The sequence below is a fragment of the Scyliorhinus torazame genome, chromosome 22 (assembly GCF_047496885.1).
Source record: "Scyliorhinus torazame isolate Kashiwa2021f chromosome 22, sScyTor2.1, whole genome shotgun sequence".
NCBI lineage: Eukaryota > Metazoa > Chordata > Chondrichthyes > Carcharhiniformes > Scyliorhinidae > Scyliorhinus > Scyliorhinus torazame.
Window position 1 is genome coordinate 91,173,805 of NC_092728.1, and position 25,914 is coordinate 91,199,718.

At 44.5% G+C, this 25,914-nt stretch overlaps 1 protein-coding gene across 3 annotated transcripts in view; it reads left to right on the forward strand.

Moving 5' to 3' along the window:
• Positions 1–25,914, forward strand: part of cntrl (centriolin) — a 202,457-nt gene that overhangs the window by 29,185 nt on the left and 147,358 nt on the right. For all 3 annotated transcript variants that reach the window (XM_072488558.1, XM_072488560.1, XM_072488559.1), the window contains 4 exons: positions 6,163–6,282; positions 8,028–8,256; positions 9,915–10,024; positions 22,243–22,437. In XM_072488558.1, coding sequence (XP_072344659.1) covers positions 6,163–6,282; positions 8,028–8,256; positions 9,915–10,024; positions 22,243–22,437 — 654 coding nt within the window. The remainder of the gene's footprint in view (positions 1–6,162; positions 6,283–8,027; positions 8,257–9,914; positions 10,025–22,242; positions 22,438–25,914) is intronic.

Here is a 25,914-nt window from a genome sequence, read left to right on the forward strand (position 1 = left end):
CCAGATGGGGGAGTGGACCCGTGGAGATTTGCCAGGCCAAGGGCGAAGGAGTTTTCTTTCTTGGTGGGTGAGGAGGTCTGTGGGCGGATTCGGCGGTGTATCCAAAGCTATGTGGAGACCAATGATACTGAGGAGGTTTCAGTGAGTGTGGTCTGGGAGGCGCTGAAGGCAGTTATCAGGGGGGAGCTAATTTCAGTCAGGGCCCACAGGGAGAAGAGGGACAGGATGGAGAGGGAGAGGTTGGTGGGGGAGATATGTAGAGGGGGGATATGCAGGAGGTATGCGGAATCCCCCGAGGAGGGGTTGTTAAAGGAGCACCGGAGTCTGCAGGCGGAGTTTGACCTGCTTACCACGTGTATGAGTCTGGGGAGAAGGCAAGCAGGATGCTGGCGCATCAACTGCGGAAGAGAGAGGCGGCCAGGGAGATTGGGGGAATTAGGGATAGGTGGGGTAACACGGTGCTGACATCGGCAAGGATCAACGAGGAAATTGTATGAGCCAGAACCCGGGAGAGCCCGGGGGGGGGGGGGAATGAAGCAATTCCTGGACCAACTGAGGCTTCCTACGGTGGAGGAGGGGCGGGTTGAGGGATTGGGGGCCCTGATTGAGATGGAGAAATTGGAGGGTATGCAGTCAGGCAAGGCCCCGGGACCGGATGGGTATCCTGTAGAATTGTACAGGAAATCCTCAGAGCTGCTGGGTCCGCTATTGTTGAGAACTTCTAACGAGGCTAAGGAAAAGGGAACCCTTCCCCCGACGATGTCGCAGGCTCTGGTCTCGCTTATCCTTAAGCGAGATAAGGACCCGTTGCAATGTGGCTCCTATAGGCCGATTTCGCTCCTTAATGTGGATGCCAAACTATTGGCCAAGATCTTGGCCACTAGGATTGAGGACTGTATCCCAGGAGTGAACAATGAGGATCAGACGAGGTTTGTGAACACGAATGTGCGGAGGCTCCTGAATGTGATCATGATGCCCTCGGAAGGGGGGGGATGCAGAAGTGGTGGCGGCAATACACACGGAGAAAGCCTTCGATCGCGTGGAGTGGGAGTACCTGTGGGAAGTGTTAGGCAGATTTGGGTTTGGAGAGGAATTTATAGGGTGGGTTAAATTGTTGTATCAAGCCCCGGTAGCGAGTGTGTCGACAAACCGGCTGCGGTCGGGGTACTTTAGGTTACATTGAGGAACGAGGCAGGGGTGTCCCTGTCCCCCCTGCTATTTGCCCTGGCAATCGAGCAGCTGGCCTTGGCATTGAGGGAGTCCAGAAACTGGAGGGGGCTGGTTCGGGGGGGTGGGGGGGAGAGAGAGGAGCATCGGGTTTCACTGTATGCTGATGACCTGCTCCTGTACATTGCGGATCCGGTGGAGGGGATGGGGGAGGTCATGCAGATCCTTAGAGATTTCAGGGACTTTTCAGGGTATAAGCTGAATGTTGGGAAAAGCGAGCTTTTTGTGATACATGCGAGGGGCCAGGAAAAGAGATTGGGAGAGCTACCGCTTAAGATGGTGGAGAGGAGCTTTCGCTACTTGGGCATTCAGGTGGCTAAGAGTTGGGATGCCCTGCACAAGCTCAATTTAGCGCGGCTGGTGGATCAGATGGAGGAGGACTTTAAGAGGTGGGACATGCTGCCGCTTTCCCTGGCGGGCAGGGTGCAGTCCGTGAAGATGACGGTCCTCCCCAGGTTCTTGTTCGTCTTCCAGTGCCTTCCCATCTTCATCCCCAAGTCCTTTTTCAAGCAGGTAAACCGGATTATTACAGGATTTGTGTGGGGGTGGGCTGTCGCTGTGAACTTTTGCAGCTATTATTGGGCAGCGAATATATCCATGATTCGGAAATGGGTAGTAGAGGAAAGGGGTTGGCATGGAAGTGGTTGGAGGTGGCGTCTTGCAGGGATACTAGCCTGGGGGCATTGATAACGGCTCCGCTGCCGCTCCCGCCGACACGGTACACCACGAGCCCGGTGGTGGCGGTGACATTTAGGACCTGGGGTCAGTGGAGACGGCACAGGGGGGAGGAAAGGGCTTCAGTCTGGACCCCGATACGGAACAATCACAGGTTCTTTCCAGGTAGAATAGATGGCACAAGGCGGTTATCAAAAGGATGGGGGACTTGTTTATTGATGGGACTTTTGCTAGTCTGAGGGCGCTGGAGGAGAAATTTGGGTTGCCCCCAGGGAATACCTTTAGGTCCATGCAGGTTCGGGCGTTCGTGAAAAAGCAGGTGGGGGAATTTCCATTGTTACCTGCCCGGAGGATACAGGACAGGGTGGTCTCGGGCGTGTGGGTAGGGGATGGCAATGTATCGGACATATACCAGGAGCTGCAGGAGGCGGAGGAGACCTTGAGGGAAGAGCTGAAGGGCAAGTGGGAGGAGGAGCTGGGTGAGGAGCTGACGCCCTGGGCACGGTCAATTCCTCCTCATCTTGCGCCAGGCTTAGCCTGATTCAGTTTAAGGTGGTGCACCGGGCGCATATGACAGTGGAGAGAATGAGTAAGTTCTTTGGGGTGGAGGACAGGTGTGTGAGGTGTTCAAGGAGCCCAGCAAACCATGTCCATATGTTTTGGGCATGCCCAGCACTTACAGATTTTTGGAAAGGCTTTGCAAAGGCTATGTCCAAGGTCTTGGACACTCTGGTAAAACCAAGCTGGGGGATAGCGATATTTGGGGTGTCAGACGATCCAGGAGTGCAGGAGTCAAAAGAGGCCGGAGTTCTGGCCTTTGCCTCCTTGGTACCCCGGAGGCGGCTCTTGTTAATGTGGAGGAGCGCAAAACCCCCAAGTGTAGAGGCTTGGGTCAGTGACATGGCTGGATTTCTCAGGTTGGCGAGGATAAAGTTTGCCTTGCGAGGGCCCTTGCCGGGGTTCTCCAGGCAGTAGCAACCGTTCCTTGACTTTCTCGCGGAACGTTAAGTGGAGGTCAGGAGCAGCAGCAAACCGGGGGGTGGGGGGGGGGATAGATTTTATTTGTAAAGGGCAGATACCCCACCTTGTTTTGCTAATTTGTTAAGTTGTTTTCTTAATTATTACTATACTTTGTTATTTTCTTTTTGTAGTGGTTTGTAAAAATTATTGAAAATTTTTCAATAAAAACATTTCACAATTCCTCAAAAAAAAAACATGGGTGGATGGGAGCAATTCCAAGACATTTCCTGGCGATATCATTCAAAATCTCTGGTGGAGATATTAACCAAAAAGTAAGCTCTGAGTAATTCAAACTTCTAACAATGTTAATAATGGTTATTGACATGAGTGCTTGATACTGGCCAAATAGATGGAATTAGGTCATCGGGGACAGGGGCATGTTCTCCAGAGAGGTGGGGAAGGGAAGCTTCAGAGCTGAAGGGAAGCTTCAGAGGTAAAGGCAGGAGGGGAGCTTTTCAGCACTCCCGCCCACAATTCTGTCCCTCGATTACGCACCAAGTGCCTGTCTACAAACGGTCAGTTTTGTCCTGGATTACTGTTGCTTAAACGTTTTCCCACCACCAAACCCACGAGCCTATAGTTACAGTATTTATTCTTATTGCATGACTTTGGCAGCATCTCCCTATATGCATTTGTACTCTCTGTGACCTCTGCCTTCACTAAACTCCAGTAGGATCAAGGATAATTAGCTTTAAGTGACTCCTTTGTGCCTTATGTGCCTAATTGGCATCCCATGGCCAATGTGTAGGATTCCAATGCAGGTCCCTCCTGCCCCCAAATTAATTAGGACTGTTTCCATTCGCCAGGAATCAGAAATGGGTACTCCATTTCCCCAACCTTCCCCCGCCATCATGCCCACTCTGGGCTACACTAAATTCAGCCCCTTTTGTCTCACCTTATTTGATTCTATAGGTAGGAGTGTAACAAAAGTATCTCCGAATTCATTTCTTGATACATTTTTTGATCAATATTGTTATAGTGATGTATCTGAGCTTGAAACCCTTCTGAGTTTGATACCAAAAGTCTGTCCATCAGATGAGCGTGCTTCTCTAAATCTGATAACGAATTGTTGTCATCAATTGTGCAAGTTTGCCTTTAATTCTGGAAGTGAAATGTGCTGTGTATTCTTTTACACTCTTTACAAATATTTATAATTTGTGCTGACAACCTGTGCTTGCCTTTCTCTCTTTAGCTGGTATCATTGGTTATTCACAACACTCTCCCCGTTGCGTGCTGCATCTCTGTTCCCCAGTAAAGGTAGCCAGTGGAAAAATAGAATGAACAGCTCATCTATTTTTATCATCAGCTGATCTGCCTGCATGTTGAAATATGTAGAATTTTTGTTTAAGCAAAAACAAAATGTGTGCTGTGCTTTGTGCACTGCTCTTTTACTTGCATGTGGTGAGCACAACAGATATCATGTTTGTAAATGCTGGAGGCTGCAAGGTTTTGTTTTTGTCTCCATTTGATCAAGCAGCTTGTTTTTAGCAGAGAATTTTTCTTAAACTGTGTTAACAATTTGTGTGATTCTAAAACCGTATTCTATTTAGTGTTTCATTTTACTTTTTTTTAACCTGTTGCTTGTCTGCAGTTTTTCCTGCCACTGGCTGCACACTTGCCTTCAGGTATCATAACATGTAGCGCTCCCGTTGCATGCAGCAGGGATCACACAAAGGACTTCAGTGCTTGGGGTGCAAAATCATATCTGAAGCTTCTTATTGAAAATAACACAATATTCATTCTGGTTAATGCTATTGGAAAACCTGCAAGATTTTGTATTAGTAACTCTAGATCAAAAATGCTGTTAAAATACTGGTCGGCTTACAGAAATAAGAATCTTGCATCAGACAAAAAATAATACATTCAATGGCTGAATAAAAGCTTCCAAGCATTGCACCAATAAAATGGGGATGAAATGACTGCAGGATCTGCCACCAGTGGTGGTACATTGAGAAGTCTTCCAGCTTTAAACCAGCGCAAAATGCTGGGGAGCAGGTTGCACAGGTTTCCGGGGTCAGGGTGAAATTCTGGAAGAATTTTAATTGGGGACCTTGGAATGAGTAGTGACTGATGAGGTCATAGGTGATGAGTGAGTGGAACTTCAAGCAGGGCAGATATATATGGGGCTGGATTCTCCGCCCTGCCACATTTCCGTTTCACCCCGCCGGCAGGATGCTCCGTTACACCGGCCAGTCAATGGGGTTTCCCATTGTGGGGCAGTCCCACGCCATCGAGAAACCCCCGGGCTGCCGGCAAAATGGAGCATCCCATCGGCGGAGAATCCACGAGTAGGTTTAGAGTTTGTATAGCAAATGGAACTGACAGATTAATTAAGATTTATGTTTCTTTATTTTATTAGATTGTTAAAAATTACAGAAGAAATATTTTCAAAAATATCCAAGTGTGATCTCTGTGTTCATTATTGTAATTTTAATTGTTTGTGTGTGTGTGCTTTTGATTTGACATGTATTGAGAAAGATTTGAATAACAAAGAGAAATCTGTAATTATAACTGTTGAACTGTTAAATAGCAACATTTGGTCATTTTAGATAGGCAATCTGTATACATAAAATATTAGGACCTTTTGGATAGTGACTGCCACATGGAAAACAACAGCTTTACTTGTATCTGTGGATAACCTATTAAATTGGCAGAAAATAATTTTAGATTTTTAAATCATTACTTCGTAATACCAAAGGATTTATTTTATATAAAAATGCATTTGATTTGCAGTGTTAGACTTTGCTTGTCGTGAAAACATCTGGTTGGTTGGTTCTCATGTTTTAGAATGCTGATTTAGTGAAAGATCATTTCCATCACTAAACAGAAATAAAGGAGATGGATATCTCTTCAATTAGACAGCATCACACTTTGATTTATTGGGGTGAATTCTCCGCCACCCCAGCTGCATATTCCTCGGTGGCGTGCAGTTGCTGGCAGCAGGATTCTCTGTTCCCGCCACTGGCCAATGGGGTTTCCCATTGTAGCCATCTCATGCCACCTGGAAACCCACGGACAGGGATGTGCTGCCGACGGAACGGAGAGTATCCCCAGTGGAGAATTCACCCCATTTTCTGTGTTTCTTGCGTTATTGGCTGATCATTTTTTCTGCCTTGAAAAATTGAGAGCAAGTCAGCTTTAAGAAATCTAGAGGAGAAAGAAGAATTTCCATCTGTTAGACGTGATGAATACTATGCTTTGATATTTGTTTTTCATATTTTTATTCCTTCTCTGTAACAGCTGAAGCAGAAGACAGCAGAGTTGACACGGGCCTGTCATAAGCAGTATCAACTGGAACAGGAACTAGCATTTTATAAGATTGATGCCAAGTTTGAGCCACTGCATCACTTGCCAGCTGCGGTAATGTATGACCTTACTTTATTAGGCTGCTTATCTATTGCTAATGACCAATTATGATGGCAGACGTTTCAAATCCGATGGAAGAAAGCAAAGCATATGATTACTTGTCTTATCTATTCTGCATTGAACTGCCTGCTATCCAACAATTCATACAATTACATCATGGTTCCTTTTTTAGCTCATTTGAGTCTATCATTTTTAGCAAATTGATTTTTGGCCAACTTACAAACGCAAAATGGAATTTCAAAGTATAGTAACACACGTTACAGTTTTTGAGGGTTTGTTTTCAAATAAATCATTAGGAATACACAATAATGATTTATCCAATTAGACCGTAAAGTAGCATGGAACAATTAATTCAAGCATGATCAAATAGTGATAGTTTGAAATGTAAGTTTTTAGATTTTGCTTCGAAGGAAGCTTAAGATGATGGGGAATGAGAACTTAAGTGATAGGAGTAGGCCATACAGACCCTCAAGCCTACTCTGCCATTCAGTGAGACCAAGGCAGATCTTCTACCTCAAATCCACCTGCCTGTCCAATCCCCATATCCTGGCATGAATGCACAGCAGAAACCCATTCCAAACTGAGAGCAAGGGGCTGGTTTAGCACTGAGCTAAATCGCTGGCTTTTAAAGCAGACCAAGGCAGGCCAACAGCACGGTTCAATTCCCGTACCAGCCTCCCCGAACAGGCGCCGGAATGGGCTTTTCACAGTAACTTCATTTGAAGCCTACTTATGACCATAAGCAATTTTCATTTCATTTCATTTCAAGAGAAAATTAATGTGCCTGGACAAGTTACAAATGGTTCTTGAATATCTCCTGGCAACCAATTTGAGAGATTTGGCAAAGTTCTGGAAGTATATCTATTCACCTGTTCAGTGCAGAATGTTGTTGAGAGACACAAAAGGAGTGTGAGTGCCAATCACTAATACTTCTTTTCACATTGTATCTTTCTGTTGCAGATCTAGGTTCATATTTTCACATGTTTCAGTCCTTGTTTTGTACTTAATAAACACTTTGTTATGATATTTAATATTCTTATTTTCTATTCACAATCACAAGAGTGATTTTAACAAAGACTTCATTACCGTTCTTTTCATAAATTTCTTTGGACATGGCTGAGTGTTTTTATTTTGTGCAAAAGGTCACTGGATCTTAGATTAAATAACTTGAACTATAAGGAAAGAAAGACTTAGGTTTATATCGGACCTTTCACAACCACAGGGCACCCCAAAGGGCTTGACAGCTAATTAAGCTCTTTTGAGGAGGGTAGCATGTTGGCGCAGTGGTTACCACTGCTGCCTCACGGTGCTGAGGACCCGGGTTCGATCCCGGCCTCGGGTCACTGGCCGTGTGGAGTTTGCAAAGTAAGAAGTCTTAAACGCCAAGTTAAAGTAAAACAGGTTTGTTTCAAATCACTAGTTTTTGGAGCACAGCTCCTTCATCAGTGAGCTGCGCTCCAAAAGCTAGTGATTCGAAACATACCTGTTGGACTTTAACCCGGTGTTGTAAGATTTCTTACTGTGCCCACCCCAGTCCAATGCTGGTATCTCCACATTGTGTGGAGTTTGCACATTCTCCCCGTGTCTATGTGGATCTCACCCCCACAAGGTAGGTGTATTGGCCACGCTAAATTGCCCCTTAATTGGAAAAATAAAATTAATTGGGTACTTTAAATTTATTTTAAAAATAAGTTCTTTTGAGGAGCATAAATTTTACTTTTAATTGAACCATTTTACAGAATTTTGAATTGGAAGAAATCCCTAATGAGAGCCCATACATTGGGAAGGCCAGATTCAAGAGAAACCTCTACATTCAAGAGGAACATATCGCTGATCCAGTGCAGCATGGAAAAGTTGGAAAAAGTCAGTTTGATGAAGATAATCAGGTAAAAAATGAGGAAGTGAGTGCAAAACTTCATCAAGCACTGGATGTACAGCTGGAAGATAAAGAAAAGAAAATTCAGAAAGGTAATGAGTTCTAGACTTATGTTCCTGAATTATGCTCTTAAATTGCTTTTTTAGTAGTGAAATATCAAAGTTGTAAAATTAAACAAACAAGTTTTATAAAAAGAAATATTTAATGAGTGAAGCTCTCAAAAATATTTAAATGAATTACTTTAATAACCTAAATCCATCTAAGAATTTCCTATATGATAAATGGGACACAGGCCACATTGTACAAAATCTGAGAATCCAGGAATCTCCCAATTTTGATCCCTGGTGCAACTGTTCGTGATGAGAGCACTCACATTTGACCCTGGAGTACCTTGTTTCTCTTGTTTCTCTTGTTTTATTAGTTTCTCTGTTTTTATTACTTTATCAGAGTTACAAAGCCAGAGCTCAAGAGTGTGGACGGGAGTAAATCCCTAATCCAGCTCCTTGCCTGCTCCAAAAAACAATTCAAATTGAATCCAATTCATGGTCCCCACAAGAGAGACATACCAGATCCAGGCATTACACCTGACCTCACGCTCATCTTAGCCAAAAGGCTGAGGATTAATCAGCAATGATTTCTACTACAGGTTGCCAATCAATGAGCCCCCCCACCTTCTGGAAAGGGTACGTGGGGGTATTGTTGGGTGAGATATCAATCCGGTTCAGTGTGATTCCATTTCCTGATTGAATACCTCATCAACATTCATTATCTTATCTGATGTTAAGAATGATACTTAAGTAAGGTAGCACCAGTGAAACCCTTGCGGGAAAGAAGCCATTTTTTTTACTCCCTTAAAATGATTACATAAAGCTGAAATCACAAGGGCCTTATTTTTAGTATTAAAAAGGGTATATTTTCTGAATATAAATGAGTTTTGAAGCTCAAAAATTCAACAACTATACTTCCTTTTCTTATAGGTGAAATGTATAAAGCAAACTCCACTTGCTTTTAAACATGAAATTGCCAAGTCCCATGACATTGGCAGTGTTATACTGAAGTAGTGAAATTGGTGCAATGCAATATGTCGGTATTATTGATTCATTATAAATACATAAAGAAATATAAAGAAGACAAAGTTGTATTTTCACATATTTATATATCTCAAAAAACAACCTTGAAACAGTAACTATAAAATAGGAGTATAACTTGCACATTATTGTGATCGAGAGAGTGGATTCTACTGTATTTATTTCATAAGAAATTTAAATTGCAAGCCTGATTTCTAAAACACAAAATTAGAATTTCCTAATGTACTGTGATTGTGAGATGCAGGTTAAACAATGCAAAGAGCAACAAAAAAAAGTGGTTAGCACTGCTGCCTCACAGCACCAGGGACCCGGGTTCAGTTTCGGCCCTGGGTGACTGTGCGGCGTTTGCATGTTCTACCCATGTCTGCATGGGTTTCCTCTGGGTGCTCCGGTTTCCTCCCACAGTTCAAAGATAAGCAGGTTAGGTGGATTGGCCATACTAAATTGCCCCTTGGTGTCGGGGGATGAGCAGATTGGTTGGGATTGTGGCAATAGGGCAGGGAAGTGAGCCTAGGTTAGGGTGCTCTTTCAGTGGGTTGGTGCAGACTGGATTGACAAATGGCTTCCTTCTACACTGTAGGGATTCTATGATTCTATGAAAACTAGTAATAATGCTTCTTAACATTCACATTCGTACCACCTATTCTTGTAATATTTCATAGCTGAAGAGTCGTTACAGCAATTACAGAGTGAAAAGGAAAGGACACAGCAGCAAGTTTTGAGAACAGTTGAAGAGCTGAAAAGTCTAGAGGCGTTGGCAGCACAAAAGCGGGTGTGTATTATTAGTTAATTAAGATTTAAATATCTCGGATCTGCAAACCTGCAGTTGGAGATTATTTCATCAGTGAGTGTTTTCTGCATGAACAAATTCCTTGAGTGGAGTGGGTAAAACAAGTAAAAAGTACACACAGCTGATATGCACACCTCGGTGGTTGGACAATGGGGTCAGAAAAATCTGCTGGTGAGGTAATTTCATTAAGTATCAATTTAAAAATTCCTGGTATTGGTGTGCATCCTAGTGCTGTCATTCTGAATGTACCTTCATGGCTATATTATGAATAAATGCTTATGAAACACTGTATTTTAAATATATAACGCCTGTAAAGTTCAGTAAGATACATTTTGCATATCGACAGTCTGACGTTTTAGCACAGTTCCGTTCCTATTTATCTAAAAGCATCATCTGCAGCAATGGTTCCTCACCGCCAACCATTCGTGCCTGCTTAGATTCCAAAGCAGTCCGTTTCCATATGTAGCAAGGCCTGCACAACATTCAAGCTTGGGCTGATAATGGCAAGTAGTATTCACATCAGACAAATGGCAGGCAACGACCATCTTCAACAAGAGAACTAATCCTTGACATTTAATGGCATTACCATCGCTGAACTGCGCACTGTGTCAACATCTTTATAGTTACTATTGACAAGAAACTGAACTGGGCCAGCCATATTAAGTATCATGGCTACAAGATCAAGACAGGAACTGGGAATTCAGCGGCAAGAAATTCATCTTCTGACTCCCCAAAGCCTTGCCACAATCTAACGCACAAGTCTGCAGTTGATTAAATGTTCTCTTTGACTGTATAAGTGCAGCCCAGTAACACTCAAGAAGCTTGACACCATCCAGGACAAAGCAGCCTGCTTAATTGGCACCTCATCCACCACCTTAAACATTCACCGCCTTCACCACCCGATGCACTATGGCAGCACTGTATATCATATGAAAGATGCAGCAACTCTCCATGATTCTTACAATAGCACCTTTCAAACCTGTGACCTCTTCCACCCAGAAGAAGAAGGGCAACATATGCATGGGAACACCATCTGCTGCAAGTTCCCCTCAACGCCACACACCATCCTGACCTGGAACTATATCATTGTTCCTTCACTGGCACTGGGTCAAAATCCTGGAACACTCTTCCTAACTGCATTGTGGGTATACCTGCACAACATGGACTGCAGCAATTGAAGAAGGTGGCTTAGAGCATCTTCTTAAGGGCACTTAGTGATGGCAAATGTTGGTCTAGCCAGTGACGGCCACATTTCTGCAAAATAACATTAAAAAACAGTCATCTCTATACTCTCCCAAAGCTCCATTTTCAGGATCATAGAACATAGAACAATACAGCGCAGTACAGGCCCTTCGGCCCACGATGTTGCACCGAAACAAAAGCCATCTAACCTACACTATGCCATTATCATTCATATGTTTATCCAATAAACTTTTAAATGCCCTCAATGTTGGCGAGTTCACTACTGTAGCAGGTAGGGCATTCCACGGCCTCACTACTCTTTGCGTAAAGAACCTACCTCTGACCTCTGTCCTATATCTGTTACCCCTCAGTTTAAAGTTATGTCCCCTCGTGCCAGCCATTTCCATCCGCGGGAGAAGGCTCTCACTGTCCACCCTATCCAACCCCCTGATCATTTTGTATGCCTCTATTAAGTCTCCTCTTAACCTTCTTCTCTCCAACGAAAACAACCTCAAGTCCATCAGCCTTTCCTCATAAGATTTTCCCTCCATACCAGGCAACATCCTGGTAAATCTCCTCTGCACCCGCTCCAAAGCCTCCACGTCCTTCCTATAATGCGGTGACCAGAACTGTACGCAATACTCCAAATGCGGCCGTACCAGAGTTCTGTACAGCTGCAACATGACCTCCCGACTCCGGAACTCAATCCCTCTACCAATAAATGCCAACACTCCATCGGCCTTGTTCACAACCCTATCAACCTGGGTGGCAACTTTCAGGGATCTATGTACATGGACACCTAGATCTCTCTGCTCATCCACACTTTCAAGAACTTTACCATTAGCCAAATATTCCGCATTCCTGTTATTCCTTCCAAAGTGAATCACCTCACACTTCTCTACATTAAACTCCATTTGCCACCTCTCAGCCCAGCTCTGCAGCTTATCTATATCCCTCTGTAACCTGCTACATCCTTCCACACTATCGACAACACCACCGACTTTAGTATCGTCTGCAAATTTACTCACCCACCCTTCTGCGCCTTCCTCTAGGTCATTGATAAAAATGACAAACAGCAACGGCCCCAGAACAGATCCTTGTGGTACTCCACTTGTGACTGTACTCCATTCTGAACATTTCCCATCAACCACCACCCTCTGTCTTCTTTCAGCTAGCCAATTTCTGATCCACATCTCTAAATCACCCTCAATCCCCAGCCTCCGTATTTTCTGCAATAGCCTACCGTGGGGAACCTTATCAAACGCTTTGCTGAAATCCATATACACCACATCAACTGCTCTACCCTCATCTACCTGTTCAGTCACCTTCTCAAAGAACTCAATAAGGTTTGTGAGGCATGACCTACCCTTCACAAAGCCATGCTGACTATCCCTGATCATATTATTCCTATCGAGATGATTATAAATCTTGTCTCTTATAATCCCCTCCAAGACTTTACCCACTACAGACGTGAGGCTCACCGGTCTATAGTTGCCGGGGTTGTCTCTGCTCCCCTTTTTGAACAAAGGGACCACATTTGCTGTCCTCCAGTCCTCTGGCACTATTCCTGTAGCCAATGATGACATAAAAATCAAAGCCAAAGGTCCAGCAATCTCTTCCCTGGCCTCCCAGAGAATCCTAGGATAAATCCCATCAGGTCCCGGGGACTTATCTATTTTAAGCCTGTCCAGAATTGCCAACACCTCTTCCCTACGTACCTCAATGCCATCTATTCTATTAGCCTGGGGCTCAGCATTCTCCTCCACAACATTATCTTTTTCCTGAGTGAATACTGACGAAAAATATTCATTTAGTATCTCGCCTATCTCTTCAGACTCCACACACAATTTCCCATCCCTGTCCTTGACTGGTCCTACTCTTTCCCTAGTCATTCGCTTATTCCTGACATACCTATAGAAAGCTTTTGGGTTTTCCTTGATCCTTCCTGCCAAATACTTCTCATGTCCCCTCCTTGCTCGTCTTAGCTCTCTCTTTAGATCCTTCCTCGCTACCTTGTAACTATCCATCGCCCCAACTGAAACTTCACACCTCATCTTCACATAGGCCTCCTTCTTCCTCTTAACAAGAGATTCCACTTCCTTGGTAAACCACGGTTCCCTCGCTCGACGCCTTCCTCCCTGCCTGACCGGTACATACTTATCAAGAACACGCAGTAGCTGATCCTTGAACAAGCCCCACTTATCCAGTGTGCCCAACACTTGCAGCCTACTTCTCCACCTTATCCCCCCCAAGTCACGTCTAATGGCATCATAATTGCCCTTCCCCCAGCTATAACTCTTGCCCTGCGGTGTATACTTATCCCTTTCCATCATTAACGTAAACGTCACCGAATTGTGGTCACTGTCCCCAAAGTGCTCTCCTACCTCCAAATCCAACACCTGGCCTGGTTCATTACCCAAAACCAAATCCAACGTGGCCTCGCCTCTTGTTGGCCTGTCAACATATTGTTTCAGGAAACCCTCCTGCACACACTGTACAAAAAACGACCCATCTATTGTACTCAAACTATATCTTTTCCAGTCAATATTTGGAAAGTTAAAGTCTCCCATAATAACTACCCTGTTACTTTCGCTCTTATCCAGAATCATCTTCGCCATCCTTTCCTCTACATCCCTAGAACTATTAGGAGGCCTATAAAAAACTCCCAACAGGGTGACCTCTCCTTTCCTGTTTCTAACTTCAGCCCATACTACCTCGGAAGAAGAGTCCCCATTTAGCATCCTCTCCGCCACCGTAATACTGCTCTTGACTAGCAGCGCCACACCTCCCCCTCTTTTGCCTCCTTCTCTGAGCTTACTAAAACACCTAAACCCCCGAACCTGCAACATCCATTCCTGTCCCTGCTCTATCCATGTCTCCGAAATGGCCACAACATCGAAGTCCCAGGTACCAACCCATGCTGCCAGTTCCCCTACCTTGTTTCGTATACTCCTGGCATTGAAGTAGACACACTTCAAACCACCTACCTGAACACTGGCCCCCTCCTGCGACGTCAAATCTGTGCTCCTGACCTCTATACTCTCATTCTCCCTTACCCTAAAACTACAATCCAGGTTCCCATGCCCCTGCTGCATTAGTTTAAACCCCCCCAAAGAGCACTAACAAATCTCCCCCCCAGGGTATTTGTGCCCCTCAGGTTCAGATGTAGACCATCTTGTCTGTAGAGGTCCCACCTTCCCCAGAAAGAGCCCCAGTTATCCAGAAATCTGAATCCCTCCCGCCTTCACCATCCCTGTAGCTACGTGTTTAAATGCTCTCTCTCCCTATTCCTCGTCTCACTATCACGTGGCACGGGCAACAACCCAGAGATAACAACTCTGTTTGTTCTAGTTCTGAGCTTCCATCCTAGCTCCCTGAAAGCCTGCCTGACATCCTTGTCCCCTTTCCTACCTATGTCGTTAGTGCCAATGTGGACCACGACTTGGGGCTGCTCCCCCTCCCCCTAAGGACCCGGAAAACACGATCCGAGACATCACGTACCCTTGCACCTGGGAGGCAACATACCAAACGTGAGTCTCTCACGCTCCCACAAAATCCTATCTGTGCCCCTGACTATAGAGTCCCCAATTACTAATGCTCTGCTCCTCTCCCCCCTTCCCTTCTGAGCAACAGGGACAGACTCCGTGCCAGAGGCCCGTACCCCATGGCTTACCCCTGGTAAGTCGTTCCCCCCCACAAGTATCCAAAGTGGTATACTTGTTTCTCAGGGGAACGACCGCAGGGGATCCCTGCACTGACTGCTTTTTCCCAGTCCCTCTTACAGTTACCCACCTATCTCCAATCTTTGGTGTAACTAATTCCCTGAAGCTGCTATCTATGACCCCTTCTGCCTCCCGAATGATCCGAAGTTCTTCCAACTCCAGCTCCAGTTCCCTAACTCGGTCTTGGAGGAGCTGGAGATGGCAGCACTTCCTGCAGGTAAAATCACCAGGGACACTAACTGCATCCCTCACCTCAAACATCCTGCAGGAGGAACATTGCACTCCCTTCCCTGCCATTCCTCTAACTTTCTACCAAGATCTGGCTAACAACTAAATTAAATTTTTAATAAAAAAATAATAATAATATAATAAAATATGGTACTTACCTCAGACCAATGGGTTTTATTATTAGGTTAGAGGAGGAGGGCGGGTGGGAGACACTACACGCATAGTGTCTCGGGTTTCCTCTCCACCAGAATTTATTGGTGAGGGTCTTCCCAGACGTCCGCGGGTCGACTTCCTGTTCCCGCCTAAAACACTAATTTAAAAAAAAAAAATTCTCAGCTCCTGCTGAAATTGACTAACCAGCCAGCTCCACTCCCGCCGAAATCGACTGGCCTGCGCCTGCAAAGACAAGTGGACAGGACAAGGACAGACTTACCTCCCAGCAGCCACTTCCGCACTGCTCCCGCTGAAACTGACTCACCAGCTGTTCTCCCGCCGAAATCGACTGGCCTGCCCCTGCAAAGACAAGTGCTTTTAAAGGACAGACTTACCTCCCAGCAGCCACTTCCGCACTGCTCCCGCTGAAACTGACTCACCAGCTGTTCTCCCGCCGAAATCGACTGCTATCATCCTCTTCCTCATCTACAGGCATGAGGTTGATTTTTATAAACCACATCTCTTAACCACACAAGTACCTTGTGTTATTCAAATTGCGTGACTGATATAGTTGAGCAATATTTTTTCTCCAACTTAGAGTTAATAGCTGGAGTCTTCTCGATGTTATCATCCTGTCTGGCTATTTCCTCAGACTGCAAAACCAAGGCATTCGATTTCATCCTGACTATGCTTTAATTTCAATCTTATTTTACACCTGTATAACATTACGAACCCTCAGCACCTTCATCACTAAAATATGTTTTGTTGAGTGTGTTTTTGCCATGATTCAATTGTTTTAACACTCTCTTCTGGTTTTCCCATCCTCAGCAAATTTCAACATGTCTAAAATACAGCCAGCTGCACCCTGCAGAAATCTAGTAGGGGTTCATCCCATGTAACAAACAATGTGCCAGCTAGCTATTCCAGAGGCCACGGAAATAAGTACTTCCTAACATCTAACCTAGTTCTATGCTTGCATATCTTATACCTCTATCTCCTGATCCCCCGAATTTAACCTATCAGATGCCCCTCAGCAAAGGCGTAATAGCTACAGTAATTTGAATTTACCTATTAAAACTCCAGGTGAGGATTGAAACAAAAAATTATAGTCAGGCATGATACTGAAGCCTATCTGACTAACATCTCAGGAAATCCGTTAGCATATATACCTATCCTAACTGTATATAATCTGTGTGTGTACCGATCTATATGCACTTATCAATATTAACCTTCCTTCCTGTGTTCCGCTTTCTTTTTCAGTCTCACTTTTTATGTCAACATTTGCCTCTTTCTATTAGGTGAAACAGTTGTGCTTTCTAGCTAAACGTTTTAGAACATAGAACAGTACAGCACAGAACAGGCCCAGGCTCTCTCCCTCATAAATTCAGGAAATTCTAGTCTGACCACCGCCTAGTAAGCATTTATTTTTAGCCAACAATAAATTTGATTAACATGTACTGTGTGAAAGTACCATTTTCTCCCTGAGGATAATGTTTGCTGCCCCTCCTTTACTTATAGAAATATCACTTATTTGTGATTTAATCATATTTTGTTTGAATGTTTTCCTTACTATTTCGATAATTTTATTGCCTACCCACAGGTCAGCAACCCTTTGATTTAAAAAAAAAATTTAGAGTACCCAATAATTATTTTTTCCAGTTTAAGGGAAAATTTATCATGGCCAATTGACCAAGCCTGCACATTTTTTTTGGGTCGTGGGGGTGAGACACACGCAGACAAGGGGAGAACCTGTGCAAACTCCGCACGGACAGTGATCGAACCCGGATCCTCGGCACAATGAGGCAGCAGTGCTAGCCACCGTGCCACCCCCAGCAACCCTTTGATATGTTATATATGGCGTTATGATCTCTGTAGAGACCAGTAACCTTTTCTTAAAATAATTAAGCCACCAAATTCCACATTTTTTTTAAAAATGGGAAATGGAAGGGGGTGGTTCGAGGGGGAGACGAACATCGAGTGTCGCTGTATGCTAACGGATTTCCTGGCCAGCACTTCTTGTCCATCTCTAATTTCCTTTGAGAAGGTGATGGTGAGCTGCTTCCTTGAACTCTTGCTGCCCATGTTGGTGTATCTCACCACTGTTGTGAGGAAGCTAGTTGCCGGATTTTGACTCGAACACAGTGAAGCAACAGTGCAGTATAATGGCATTAAATGTCAATGGGTTGGTTAGATCCTCCCTTGTTGGAGGTGATCATTGCCTGCTGCTTGTGTGGTGCGAAAACGAGAAACATAGAAAAAAAATGGGAGCAGGAGTAGGCCATTCGGTCCTTCGAGCCTGCTCCCCCATTCAACATGATCATGACTGATCTATCAACACCATATGCCAGCCCTCTCCCTTTAGAGTCTAGAAATTTATCTATTTCCTTCTTAAATATATTCTATGATTTGGCCTCCACAGTTAGAGAATTCCACCATTAACCACTCTCTGAGTGAAGAAATTTCTCCTCATCTCAGTCCTAAATGGCCTACCCCATATCCTGAGACTGTTACCCTTTGTTCTGGACCCCCCATCCAGACTGTCCAGCCTGTCAGAATTTTATACGTTTCAATGAGATCCCTCTCATTCTTCTAAATTCCAGTGAATATAGGCTCGGTCAACCCAATCTCCCCTCATATGACAATCCTGCCACCCGAGGAATCGTGTCGAGGAGGTTTGGGTTCGGGGGAGGGTTTATTAGTTGGGTTAAGCTCCTGTATAAAGCCCCGGTGGTGAATGTGGTCACGAACCGGCGGAGGTCGGAGTATTTCCGGCTGTATCGAGGGACGAGGCAGGGGTGCCCCCTGTCCCCTCTGCTGTTCGCATTAGCAATTGAACCTTTGGCCATGGCGTTAAGGGAGTCGGGGAAATGGAAGGGGGTGGTTCGAGGGGGAGACGAACATCGAGTGTCGCTGTATGCAGACGACCTGTTGCTGAATGTGACGGATCCAGTGGAGGGGATGGTTGAGGTAATGCAGATCCTACGGGAGTTTGGAGACTTTTCGGGCTATAAGCTCAATGTGGGAAAGAGTGAGCTCTTTGTGATCCATCCGGGGGACCAGGGAAGAGGGATAGAGGACCTACCGTTGAGGAGCACGGAAAGGAGCTTTCGATATTTGGGGCTTCAGGTAGCTAGGAGTTGGGGGGCACTGCACAAACTTAATTTGACGCGGTTGGTGAAACAGATGGAGGAGGATTTTAAAAGGTGGGACATGTTGCCACTCTCGCTGGCGGGTAGGGTACAGTCGGTTAAAATGGTGGTCCTCCCGAGATTTCTTTTTGTATTCCAATGCCTCCCAATTGTGATCACTAAGGCCTTTTTTAAGAGGGTAAGCAGGAGCATTACGGGATTTGTGTGGGCGAGCAAGACCCCGCGGGTAAGGAGGGGGTTCTTGGAGCATAGCAGAGATAGAGGAGGGTTGGCATTGCCAAATCTGGGTGGTTATTATTGGGCAGCCTACGTGGCAATGATCCGTAAGTGGGTGATGGAGGGAGAGGGGGCGCCGTGGAAGAGGTTGGAGATGGTGTCCTGTAAAGGAATGAGCCTGGGGGCGCTGGTGACGGCACCGCTGCCGCTCTCGCCGACAAGGTACACCACGAGCCCGGTGGTGGCGGCAACGCTAAAGATCTGGGGGCAGTGGAGACGACGGGTGCGACGGGAGCCTCGGTGTGGTCCCCGATCAGAGACAACCATCGGTTTGTCCCAGGTAGGATGGACGGGGGATTTCAGAGCTGGCATCGGGTAGGGATTAGAAGAATGGGGGACCTGTTCATTGACGGGACGTTTGCGAGCTTAGGGGCGCTGGAGGAGAAGTTTGGGCTACCCCCGGGAAACGCTTTCAGGTACATGCAAGTGAGGGCGTTTGTGAGGCGGCAGGTGAGGGAATTTCCGCTACTCCCGGCACAGGGGATTCAAGATAGGGTGATTTTGGGCGTATGGGTCGGAGAGGGCAAGGTGTCGGCGATATACCAGGAGATGAAAGAAGAGTGGGGGGGGTGGCTTTGGTAGAGGAGCTGAAGGGTAAATGGGAAGAGGAGTTGGGGGAGGAGATTGAGGAGGGGCTATGGGCTGATGCCCTAAGTAGGGTTCATTCCTCTTCCTCTTGTACCAGGCTTAGCCTGATACAATTTAAGGTGGTTCATAGAGCGCATATGACGGGGGCGAGGCTGAGTAGGTTCTTTGGGGTGGAGGACAGATGTGGGAGGTGCTCAGGAAGTCTGGCAAACCATATCCATATGTTTTGGTCATGTCCGGCACTGGAGGGGTTCTGGAGGGGAGTGGCGGGAACAGTATCTAAGGTGGTGAAAGTCCGGGTCAAGCCAAGCTGGGGGCTAGCACTATTTGGAGTAGTGGACGAGCCGGGAGTGCAGGAGACGAAAGAGGCCGGCATTCTGGCCTTTGCGTCCCTAGTAGCCCGGCGAAGGATCTTGCTAATGTGGAAGGAGGCGAAGCCCCCCAGCGCGGAGGCTTGGATAAATGATATGGCTGGGTTTATCAAGTTGGAAAGGATAAAGTTTGCCTTGAGAGGGTCTGCGCAGGGGTTCTACAGGCGGTGGCAACCTTTCCTAGACCATTTCGAGGAGTGTTAGATGAAGGTCGGACAGCAGCAGCAGCAACCGTGGGGGGAGGGGGGGGGGACATAGTTCGTGTGGGGGGGGGGGGAGAGGGAGGGGGGTCCCTGTGGGGGGCATGTGAGTAAGAAAGCACATGAACGATCCGGAAACTGACATGCACGGGAAGAATCCATTGTACAATGTTCTGTATTTTATTGACTTGCCATGTTCATGTCTTGCCATGAGAGTTCTTTTCTTTTCTTTGTTACGGGGGGCGGGGGGGGGGGTTGTTTGTAAGGTGGAAAATATTGTTATTGAAAAATTCTTAATAAAAAAAAATATATATATTTTTTAAAGCTTTTTACTTTTGTTTTAGGTTGTTTGCTGCAGGGTGTGTTTCAGTTTTGTTTTCAGCGCTGGATAGCTGCAGTCACAGCCAAAAGGTGTATGAGTCTCTCTCTGTAATCTTAAAAACTGTAAATCGATCCTTTGGTGATTTAAAACTAATAACTGCTCTCAGTAGTGACTTTAACCTGATGTGCTTCTGTTTCAAGGTTTTTTTTTTAAAGTCTTCTGGATGTTAAAAGGACAACTTAAGGATTACTTAGTGCTGTATTCTTTGGGGATTGTATTTGAATTAATGGTTGCTAAGATGTTCACTGTATGTTTTAAAAAGGTTAACTTGAGTTCATAGAATAAACATTGTTTTGCTTTAAAAAATACTTTTCCATTTCTGTTGTATCACTCCTGTAGAGTGGGCCGTGTGCTCCCCATACCACAATCTATTAAAAGTTGTGGGTCAGGTGAACTCCATGATACACTTTGGGGTTCTCTAAACCCTGGCCGATAACACATGGGCAATTTTCCACATTGTCGGACGGATGCCAGTGTTGTAACTGGAACATCTTGGCTAGGGGTGCAGCAAGTTTGGGAGAATGTCATCAGTGCATTTGCTAGAATGTTGTTAGGGCCCATAGCCTTTGCAGTATCCAGTGCCTTCAGCCATTTCTTGATATCACGTGGAATGAATAGAATTGGCTAAAGACTAGCACCTGTGATGCTGGGGACCTTTCGAGGAGACCGAGATTAATAATAAAATCCCTACAGTGCAGGAGGCAATTTGGACCATTGAGTCTACAGTGACCCTCTGAAAGAGCACTCTACCTAGGCCCACTGCCCTTGCTCTATCCCTGTATCTCCGTAACCCCACCTAACCTTTGGGCAATTTAGGAAACCTTTGGACACTAAAGGGCAATTTATCATGGCCAATCCACCTAGCCTGCACATCATTAGACTGTGGGAGGAAACTGGGCACCCGGATATCGCTTAGCCCTATCTATTGCTTGCTGCTTCCGCTATTTTACTTGCAAATGATCTTGAATGTAGCTTCACTAGGTTGACACCTCATTTTTAGGTATGTCTGGTGCTGCTCACGGCATGACCTCCTACACTCTTCATTGAAGTGGGGCTGATTCCCTGGCTTGGTGGTAACGGTAGTGGGGGATAATGCTGGACCATTATGTTACAGCTTGTGGTTGAATACAATTCTACTGATGCTGATGACCCATTCTATGAACACAGCGCCTCACGGATGCCCAGTTTTGAGTTCCTAGATCTGGTCAAAATCTATTCCATTTAGTAAAGTGGTCGTGTCACAACATGATGGAGAGTATCCTCAATGTGAAGATGGCCACTCCTGTGAATACTGTCATAGGCATATGCATAACAGGAAAGTTTATTATTGATTATAAACAACTGAAATACCATAGTAAACACATGTAACTGGCAGTAAACTCTTGAGTTTTAACAGCAAAAATTAATGGGCAGCCAAACATCACCCATACCTTCTGTTTGACAGAGGTAAAGAGAAGGTTGGAAAATAAAAGTTTTTTTTTTTTACATAGCATTATTTTATGTCTTCATGATTTAATTTTGCTTCATTATCTTAATTATTGCATAATTAATGGATCTCGCCCAGAGGTTTAACGTCCTCGCCGTGTCACCAAGTCGGGTGTGACAAAGCCATTCAATCGTGCCCATAGTGTTCCCCGCACAAAAGAGAGGAAGTTGTTTCTGAGTGATCTTAGCTGCCTTTAGTGCATGTCCAGGCAGAGGCTTTGGAGCAAGCTGCCTGCTGATATTTAATTGAGAAATGATGCATGGTAATTTAATGGAAAGAAGGAGTAACTTAAAAATTGTGGTCTGAATTCAAAATTAAGGTATCCTTGAAGGTTATTTAGGAAAATGTGATAACTACAATACTTTGACAAGATTTTAGGAGCTTTCATACGGAATCAACCTGAAAATTAACTTGGTTATGTATTCTGTATAATGTAATGTCATCCTTTCCACTCAACCTGTAGATTTCAAAAGTTGAGAAGGATCAACTCCACCAGCAATTGGCACAGAAGATCCAGCTAATTAATGAATTGCGTCAGGAGGCCGAGAAAGTGGGGGAGCAGATGGAAAGACAGTGGAAGGAAATGGAGAAGAAACAAAATGAGATTGATGACCTGAGAAAGGTTCTGGAGTCTCTTGATCCCAAAGACCCCCGGCATGTGAGTAGAAATTAAAAAGAAAAGCCAAATTGATATCCTGCCTTGAATCAAGTCACCAGGGTTTTCATTTCCTTTTGGAGGAGAGGAGAATATTTACATATTCAATTCAGTAGAACCAAAATCTATTTATCTCATTGAATATTTTGAAGCTGTTACATGGTGTGAAAACTGACAATTTAAAAAAAGTAATGATTTCATGATTTGTTTTCATGTGTTCAGGCCACCTTAGCTTCCCCCTCCCCCCCAACCACCACTACCACCATCACTCCCCAATACTCGAATGCTCTCGCAATGAAGCCCAACAGACCATTTGCCTTCTTTACCGCCTCCTGCACCTTATGCTCATCTTCAACGACTGGTGTACGAGGACACCAGGTCGCATTGCAAGCTCCCCTCTTCTAATTTATGACCATTCAGATAATAATCTGCCTTCCCGTTTTTGCTACCAAAGTGAATACGCTCACATTTATCCAAATTATACTGCATCTGCCATTTATTTGCCCACTCACTCAACTTGTCCAAATCACATTGAAGGATCTCTGCATCCTCCTCATAGCTCACCCTCCCACTCAGTATTTTTTCATCTGCAAAGTTAGAGATGTTATATTTTGTTCCCACATCTAAATCATTAATATATATTGTGAATAACTGAGGCCCAGCACCGATCCCTGCGTCACCCCACTAGTCACTGCCTGCCAGTTTTCTATCCATCTCAATACACTACCACTAATCCCATGCGCTTTAATTTTACATGCTAATCTCTTTTGTTGGACTTTGTCGAAAGCCTTCTGGAACTCCAAATAAACCACATCCACTGGCTCCCTTTCATCAACTCTACTAGTTATATCCTCGAAGAATTCCAGTAGATTTTTCAAGCATGATTTCCCCTTCATAAATCCTTACTGACTCAGTCTGATCCTGCCATTTGATAGTGCTCTACTATCAAATCTTGGTAATGGATTTTAGAATTTTCCCCACTACCAACGTCAACCTTATTGGTCTATAATTCCATGTATTCTTCCTACCTCCCTTTTCAAATAGTGGGGTTACATTAGCTAACCTCCAATCTATAGGAACTGTTCCAGAGTCTATCGAATCGTGGAAGATGAACACTAGTACATCCACTATTTCTAGGGCCATTTCCTTAAGTACTTGGGTAGATTATCAAGCCCTAGGGTTTTGTCGGCCTTCAATTGCATCAATTTCCCCAATGCCATTTCTCTGCTAATACTGATCTCCTTCAGTTCCTCCCTCTCACAAAAACCCTGTGTTCCCCAACATTTCTGGTATGTTATTCTTTGGAGTTAGAGAGGGTTACGGTGTGAAAAGTCACTTAGCCTAACAGGAGCATGTGAACGTTGCTTAGTAACTGGAGGCCCTTTTAAGGTAGGAAGGCTTTTGAGTTTTCGTTTTTAGCTGAATTTATTTGCAGTTGAAGATAGGACACTGGGGAGTGAACATCTCTCAATTCTGCCAGGAAAAGGCAAGCTGGACAGAATGAGGGAACTGCAAAAAGGCAGACTTCCCAAAATCCCAGATACAATCACGATGACCAGGGAATTGAGATAGAAAAGGTATCTGAATAAGACAGAACAGACCAAGGTATTGTTCAGGAAAATTCAAGAGAGAAGCATACACAGTGTCCAGAGTTAAAGTGGGAAAACAGATTTCAGGGGGAAATTAAAGGTTTAATGCCATTTTAATAGCGTTTGGGAATTGAGAGTTAAAGCAGTTAACAACTTGGACTACAGTCAAGACAAATAAATCCTGAAGGGGGAGTTATAAAACCTGGATGCGGGATCATTTGTTAAAAGTGGAGTGGAAGCTTTATTTGGAAGAGTAAATTAGAAAACCTGGACTGGATTTTGGAATGCAAACCACTGATCATTGAATCATAAAATCTCTATAGTGCAGAAACAGGCCATTCGGCCCATCAAGCCTGCACCGACCCTCTGAAAGAGCACCCTACCTAGGCCCACTCCCCTGTCCTATCCCCGTAACCCCACCTAAACTGTACATCCATGGACACTAAGGGGCAATTTAACGTGACCAATCCACCTAACCTGCACATCTTTGGACTGTGGGAGGAAACCGGCACACCTGGGGAAAACCCACACAGTCACGGGGAGAAAGTACAAACTTCACAAGACAGTCACCCAAGTCCAGAATTGAACCCGGTCCCTGGCGCTGTGAGGCAGCAGCGCTAACCACTGTGCCACCATGATGGAAAGTATTGTTGTGAATGTAGATTTTAAAGTGTGTTTTTTGGGACTGGAGATTAGAATCTCTCATGTGACAATCACAGGCATTCACTTGAGTTCAGAGTGGAGAGTGTATTTGACCAAAACCAACTTGTGTGTTTAAAGGGACTTTGTGTTTCTGAGACCATAGTAATGTAACATTTACTTTGTAATCTGTATTAATCTTAAAATCTATGTGTATTTGTTAAACTAAGGGGGGAGTAAAGGAGTATTCTATCATAATCCAATTTTTCATGTTTAATATTTTTTTCTTGTTAAAACTAATTAGCTGTCCTCTGTTCTATGTTTTCTAACAAAAAAATAAAAGTTAGTCTTTTCAGCCAGAGTTCTAATCTGGGATCTTCCCATCCAGTTATAACATTAACTGGGACCGTAACCCAGTTAGTATCTGAAGAATATGGATAACCCATTTTTAAAAAGATTTTAGTTTATTGTATATTTGTTCTGTGAAGTAAACCATTGTAAATGGACATAACCTTTCCACAGAGCATAAATAATGGTAGCTTGGAAGTCTTTTTCTAAACTAAGTGACAGATTGTGTTCAAAGGTTGATTGTTCTACATCTGTTTAAATACATTAGGTAAATATGAAGTGCTCTGTCTGCGTTAGTTGTAATCTCTAAAGTGATATTTTAATGTGTTTTTTTAGCATTTCTATTTGTGAGTGTTGTCATGTAAACACAGTACAGAACCATACACAATGAGGCAGATTTTTCTGAAATGTGTCTGATAGCACACGCCGTAATTAATATGCGAATCTGTCAGAACCTTGGAACGGAAAGCGATAATCTGTGAACTGTGAATCACAACCAGTTGCTGGATGTTTTGTAATGCTCTGCCCGTTGGCTTCACGAAAACAGCATCTTGCTCTTAACCTCGCCTTGATTTCCATGACGCTGCTACACTTGCGCATTAATTAACCACAGAAAGTAATATCTGGCCATTAATAGTGTATGTAACTTTTAATAATATAATAATTGTATTTTTTTAATTTATTCGGGTTTTTAATATTTTAATACTTCAAATGTACAACACAACAAAGCAAAAACAACAAAGACCCCACCCCACCCCCTCCACCTCCCCAATAACCCAAGCCAAAAGCCCTACTTTGCTCCCACCCCCTTCCTTAACATCTGACGGTAACCAACTCTTTAAAATATATTATAAACACCCTGGGCTGGATTCTCCGCACCCCGACACTGAAATCGCGGCCAGCG